Source organism: Octodon degus, unplaced genomic scaffold, assembly GCF_000260255.1.
Source record: "Octodon degus isolate 3935 unplaced genomic scaffold, OctDeg1.0 scaffold00027, whole genome shotgun sequence".
Taxonomy (NCBI): Eukaryota; Metazoa; Chordata; class Mammalia; order Rodentia; family Octodontidae; genus Octodon; species Octodon degus.
In genome coordinates this window covers 12897594-12904349 of record NW_004524603.1, presented here as the reverse complement: position 1 = coordinate 12904349, position 6756 = coordinate 12897594, and the positions used below count along the sequence as shown (strand labels likewise).

General features: G+C 47.9%; 1 protein-coding gene across 1 annotated transcript in view; it reads right to left on the bottom strand.

The window, feature by feature from the left end:
* Positions 1–1489: 1489 nt before the first annotated feature.
* The window catches only part of Kel (Kell blood group, metallo-endopeptidase), a 19198-nt gene continuing 13931 nt past the window's right edge, over positions 1490–6756 (bottom strand). Inside the window, exons 10-18 of the mRNA XM_023712883.1 lie at positions 5444–5554; positions 4206–4304; positions 3911–3988; positions 3718–3818; positions 3454–3564; positions 3259–3326; positions 2885–3051; positions 2456–2551; positions 1490–1764 (exon numbers count right to left, since the gene is read on the bottom strand). Coding sequence (XP_023568651.1) covers positions 1603–1764; positions 2456–2551; positions 2885–3051; positions 3259–3326; positions 3454–3564; positions 3718–3818; positions 3911–3988; positions 4206–4304; positions 5444–5554 — 993 coding nt within the window. The 3' untranslated portion in view covers positions 1490–1602. The remainder of the gene's footprint in view (positions 1765–2455; positions 2552–2884; positions 3052–3258; positions 3327–3453; positions 3565–3717; positions 3819–3910; positions 3989–4205; positions 4305–5443; positions 5555–6756) is intronic.

The window sequence follows — 6756 nt, the reverse complement described above, 5'->3', positions numbered from 1 at the left end:
AACCTTTCTCAGTGTCAGCCATGTGGATGAGTCATGGCCATTGCTTGACCAATTTGTTCTCTGTGAAAGCCTAACAATGTTTTCTCTCCATGTGACTCTCCTTAGGCACACTCTACATCATTGATCACTTTCCTCTTTGGCCCCATAATCTCCTTGATCAGTAAATTTAGGACACAACTGAGTTACAGGATGTTACAGTACAGGTTCTCCTATGTCCTGAGTCCTCACTGACCTTGAAAGGCTAGGCTCCACCGATTTGGATATCAATTGTGTCCAGTGTTCCATTTGCTTTATTTTTGGATTTTCTGATTTACATTCATCATACAAAAGAGAAAAATTCAGAGACGTTATGCTACATTTGTGCCTTGCAGTGTTACTATCAACTGGAACCTTTATGCGACCAGCCTCCTGGGTTTGAGGAATACGGAGAAGCTCGAGGAAAGTGAATTTCAGAGCAGTTTGCTCTCCGCTGCACACGCCATTTCTCAGAGTCAGAGTTCAGGGCTCGAGAGCCCAGGCTATCATTACATGGAGACCACACACTTAAAGCATTAGCTTCTTGCTGATGAGCTCGGTGTAGAGCTCTCATATCTATCTTGTTTCCAAACTTTGAAGTCTAAAGCAGCCTGTCTCTTAGGCTGAGACCAATAAACTGCCTCTTTATAAAAGAAGACAATTCTTGAAAACTATTTGGTTTCATTTTTGTTCCCACTTCTCTGAGTGATGTCTGGGTAAGATGGACATATTTACTCTCCATTACTTTAAGCTATTCCTGCTGGCCTCACTTACTCTGAGCATACTTTACCCATGTGGTCCAGCCTCTCTTTAACTTAGCCCTGGTCATCTTCCATGCCCCATGTTGGGCTCCACTATGTTGTATTTAATCAGTTTGAGTTGAAGGAAACGTCAGGAAGACCGGATCATTATAGCTGCAGAAGACTCTTAAGCTTAATCCCACTCTAAGTAAGTCTCGAGCCACCAAAAGTCTCACATTTATTAAGGGCTAAAAATAAGCTAAGGAATGTGCCTAACTAATTTGGTGTAAATCAACTGCTATCTATATTGCATTCACCAAACTCTAAATTCACACAGCATTAGCCAATAGCATCCTAGGTGAAGGATCAAAGAACAGACAGGGCACCTCCAGGAGATGCTATTATCAGTGACCTTGTGTCCCAGTCTGCCAGCATTTACAACAGACAACAGGTCTCCTTAGGCTCTTTTTCTTGTTCTTTGCTCCCTTGGGACAGCCAGCTTCTGTCTCATATTGCTATAGGGCAGCTTTCTGAAACTTAGAACTAAGTCCATGGGTTTCTAACTGCTCTGATTCATTGTGCAGCATTCATCCCACTTACTGACCATTGATGCCCAGCTGACTGGTCATTGGGTCTTTCCTATTGTGGTATCCAAGAAACATTCTTTGCATTTCTTCCTGTCTTGACATGTAGAAACAGAACATATCATGAAAGTCATTAAGAAATAGCAAGAATCAAGTAAGTGCTGGGTTGTTTTTGAAATGGAAAAGAGATGGTGCCTTGATGCCTTGGAGGAGGGGACAAGGGGCTGTTAATGTACCTGCCTTGGAATCTCTTGGTGACCAAGTTACCAGAACTGACAGTGTCTGGAGGGGTTCATGAGGGTACCATGTGGACAGCCAAAATATCTGGCAAAGGCCGGGATGCTGCTGAGGGGTCCATTGACTCGAAGGCTAGGTGGTCTGTGAATGTCCTGAGAATCCTGGAGATTGGGTTCTTTACACATCATCTGGAAAGAAGAGAGGCCAGGGAAGGGTAAGTAATGAAACAGATGTTAATAAGTCACACATGGGTTCTGGGGGCCACCAGGAGAAGCAGACAAAAAGGAGAGCAGGCATAGAGTGCTCACAGCCCATGAAATGCAGCATTTATTGTTTACAGTTCATTTAACCTAGCATGAAAAAAAAGCTAGCACTTGGAGTGTGGTGGAGGGCCTGGACTCCTGTATGACACAAGTTATAAGAGAAAGAGGTGGCTCTGACAGAACACTCCAACAAGCTTCCCAAGTCTGCTGAAGGACTGGGTGCTGTGCCTGTTGAGGGACCACAGGTTCAAAAAGGGAAATGTCAAGGTGGGGCCAGTCCTCTGTACAAGTTCTCTGGGGAGGATGGAGGTCGACAGTCATCCCCTCAAAAGCTTTTTTAAGGGATCTACATTTGTGGGCCGTGGGAGGATATAATGCCTGGGTTTATTTCACGGTGGGACCTGGAAGTAGTTTTTCCTTCTTTAAGGGGAGGTGTTGAATTTAAAGAACCTGAAGTCATCTGAAGGATGATTTCAAGGAAACAAATTGAGACTAGGTTAGAGTGAGGGCATCCACGCCAGTGGGCTGGGGCTGTGGACGGAGTGTGCATCCAGAGGAAAGTTCTTGGGGATCTTCTCTGGGAAGCCAGCTGTGGAAGCAGGGCACAGCTGCCTACCTGGGCATAGCTTCGGAAGAAGAGCTGGTGGGGGTGGAGGTGCTGGTTGGGCAGCGTGGTCTCCCCACGGTACTGTAGCAGTCTCTCATTGTAGGCCTGCGTGGGATACAAGACTGCTTTAGGCTTCACACTCATAGCGTCAGTTGGAAGTCTAAGTGTCCTCTGTACAGCCACCCCAACAACTTCATGGCCTTTGTCACCAGCTCTGCCCTGACCTGGTGTCCTGGGTCAGAGGAATGAGCATTTGCCTAAAGACCTAGAGCTGTCCTAGAAAGTGGCATTGGAGGACGAATCCCGCACACCGCCATCTGTTTGACAGAGATGTAAAAAGGAGAGAACCGGTGCAACTGTGCTTGCATGAGGGATGGTGGAAGAACATGAGCCAAGGCTTCTAGCCTGGTGGTGAGAACAGAGGTGGCTTTGGCCTACCTGCAATGCAAGGGCCAGTCCCCCAACATCCGCAGCATTCTCCAGGGATGTTTGGGAGCCATTGAGAATGGCTCTACTGGGTAACAGGAGGGCAGCATAATGGTGCTCCAGACATAGAAGTACCTGCTGCAGGGCATGGTCACAGGCTGGGCAACGCCCTGGGAGTACTGTTGAAAACAGAGCAAGAGAATCAAGTGGGCAGGTGTGGTGGGGACCTGGTGGTACTGTAGAACACCTTGGTATCCAGGAACTTTGCCAGTGTTGAGGCCTGTCGCACCTGGAGCCTTTGAGTTACTTTCATTTCCCCTCCAGGCCTCTTTTGAGGTCTTTTCTTGGGTTCCCTGTGCCCCCTCCCCATGGCCCCTGTCACTCACAGAGCTGGTAGAAGATGTGCAACACCTCACGGGCCATGATGCTGCCAACGGCACCAAAATTCACAGCTCTAGGGACACAAGGGCTTGTCTTAGCCCCAGAACTCTTCAACATTTGGGCCATAATTCTCCAACCACAAGTTCCCTCCATCATAACACTTTTGCACATGTTCTCTGTCCTTTCAGAATGGCCCATACCTGGGGTAGCCAGGGTGAAAGAATGGAGGTTGAAGGAGTCCAGCTGGGAAGACCACCACATGGTCAGGTATGGAATAATAAGGTTTGACTCCCCAGGGGGACACCTGCCATCTGTAGGAAAACCACATATGAACATGGCCTTGTCATTTACAGCCCCTAAAAGGTATACACAATCCATTCCAAACATTACTACCCTGGGCTTCCTTTCCTATGGATATTAGGTATTTGAAGGTTGGAGAATCAGTGTCTGCCCCACTCTCTTACCTGTAATGTGACAAGGGTTGCAAGAAGCTCTGAACATTTCTTGCTCGGAGAGATTGGACACAGCTCAGGAAAGACTGCAGGAAGCTGGGTCCAAGTTGTATCTAAGGAAGATGCCGAAAATGTAGATTAGAATCACTCAGGGGAAGCAGAATTGAGAAGGACTGAAAGGAGCTAAAAAGGGGCAGTCTCACACATCTTGGTACTCCTCTCTGGCCAGCTTAGGCTTTAGGACCCAGTCCAGTGGCCCCAGCTTCACCTGTAGTTGAGTGACCTAAGGAAAGACATGCAAGATGGTAAGAACCTGGATTTCCCTCTGTGTGTCGCTGAGCCTTTGCTGCTATCCCCCTGGGGTGCCTGAGCAGCACTGGGACTTCTGAACTTATTTCATGCACTTGTGTCTAGCTGTTCATTACCATCTCTGCTCCAAAGGTCAATTCTACCATGTAGTCATCCCGTACCCCGCACCCCAACCTGCATTCACAGCTTACCCTGCCCTCGGCCTCTTTCCTGCTTTTCTCACTTATCCAGGGAAGCTTTCTGAGGCGTGCTATTAAGGCTGCCTTGATCTCAGTGAATAATTTCATGGCCTGTGGGATGAGGGTGAGAGGTGAGGGCTCAGGATCAGCACTTGCCTCAGGTCTGGCCTTGCTTCAACACCTAACCGTGGGGAGCAACTTCAGTACTGAGACCTGCCCAGCTGGAGGATCTGTCCCAGAAGGAGGGGGAGATCTCAGAAAGACAATGGAAGGCCTATTTCCCAGGATGCCACCACTTCCAGGGTCAAAGATCTCTGGAGTCAGAAGGCAGCAGCATCAGGCTCAGGGAAGGTGTGGGGAACTGTTTGCCTTGAGGTTGACCAGAGAGATGGTCCCTAACATGGGGAAAACTCAGCCTGATGAGTCCTTACACATGGGAACAGGCAAACTGCACAGAAAGCAGGGGAAGAAGAGGGAGAGGGCGCTTGTTGCCTTCCCTGACCTCAGGGATTTCATCCTACTTCCTAAGGCTCCCCAACAAGTTGGAGTGGCCCCAGTTTCACAGCCTGAGAGTGTTGTCCCTGCTTTCCCACCAATCTATCACCTTGTGTCTGTCATTTCTTTGTGAATGAAAATAGCAGAGGGTAGGGTGCTGGTCTCAGACTGCTGAGGTTCAAATCTTGACTGTTTCTTGGTGGCTACCTGACTTTGAATGAGTTGCTTATTTCTCTGTGCCTCAGTTCTGACCCTTACAGAATTAAGATGGTGCTAACAGAAATGAGCCAAAATAGTTTCTTCTAAGTGCTCACAAGAATCCCCAGCATGGGGCAGGTGGTAAGCACCATCACTAACTTGGATGACTGACTTGGCCTCCTCGAGATTATGTCATGTTCTGGTCATGTCATATCTGATGGTGTTTAAAACTTTTAGATAAATGAGGAAGAGCCTTGGGATTGTAAAGTACAATTTTCTCATTTTATGGTTGACAGAACACAAAAGCTTAAAAAAAAAAAAAAAAAAAAAAAAAAGGAACAAGGTGACTTGTCCAAATTGCCACCTGTTCTGGATACTTTGTGTTTCATAACTGAACTGTGTCCTGCTGAGGAAGAAGAGAAGGAGGAGGCCCCAGGATTCTCCCCTGAGTGGCCTCTCCCTGACTTTCCTGACTCCCATCCCATGCCTCACCAAGCTGGGCAGGGTGAGCAAGGTGGGAAGGGTACAGGGATGTGGGCTCAGGGACGCTCACATACAGCATGTTGGGTGCCTGGGCCAAAGGCCTCCTTGACATACAAGGCTGCCAGTGTGGGTTTGAAGAAGGATCCAGTATCTTCCACACATTTCTTCCATCGTGGATGGGCTGGCTGTAGAAACAAAGATGGGTTGAGTGGCTCTGTCCTAGACCAATTCTTCACTGCCTTCCCAGGTCAATCTTGTTTAGACCTTTACTCCAGAAGGTCTTCATTCCCCAGGCTTCCTGTCCTATCTCCCTCCAGTGACACACGCTACTGCTTAGCAGAAGGGGCTGCGTCCTCTGCTAGGAATAGTCATGAGGGCTTAGCCGAGTGACTCACCCCCATTTGTTGCCTATTGATTTGAAAACAAGCCCCCAGGAAGCATCCCTCTGGAAGAACAAAAGCTTCTGGGAAGGAAAGAGCAAAAACCTAAACCTCTACCAATTCCAGGTCTGCTACCTAGCCACTGACCATAGACAGAGCCCTGCAGTGCCTCCACCCGCCCTCCTCTTGCTTAGAATGGAAATTGAAGATGGTGCCTTCCTTGAATACCATCGCCTATGCCCCATCTCAACACATCGTGCATCATATGGGAGGGTTTTTCCTTCTAGAGAGGAGAAGCATTGTGGAAAGGAGATTTTCGATACCATATTGCTTAGTAGGAAAAAAGGACAGGAAAAAAAATCTAACTGTACGTACATTCAGAGATCCAGGAAACTATCAGCCAAATCAAGGAAAGACAATAAGTTTAAAAGACTTTAACTTCAGAGGTGCAGGGATGGCAATTGAGAGAAGCACTGATGTGCTTTTCTAACAGCAGGATGCAAAGAATAAAAACAAGAGACAATAAAAGCATACTGGGGGTGGCTTCTGAAGTGGTCTTAGATGGCTTCAAAGAGTTGACTGAGGAGTAAGTCTAGACGTGACCCAGAGGGGATCCAGACACATGACTGGGAGCTGGGGGCAGGGTTCAGGCAGCCGGCCTGGTCGAGGGAGCGGAGCTGGAACTTCGGAGAAACACCTCCCTTGCTGATTGGGGATAGGTGAATCGAAGCCAGAGCCCTCACTGCTGTGGTTTATTTACTTCCCAGGGATCTGTTCACAGATAAGAAGGCTGCCATTATTTCTCACATCATGTCTGGGTTTCTCTTAAAATCAAATGTAGGCTGTGGTGTCCCCCTAGAGGGAACAGGAAGATGGGCCATTATGGTGGAGAGTAAAGAAGAAACTGCTCCTCCAGCCTATCAGGGAAATTATCATTTTCAAGATTGACCCAGACCTCGCAGCCCTTCTTCAGCATTCTATTTCCTAAGCCCTAAAGGTCTGCTCAC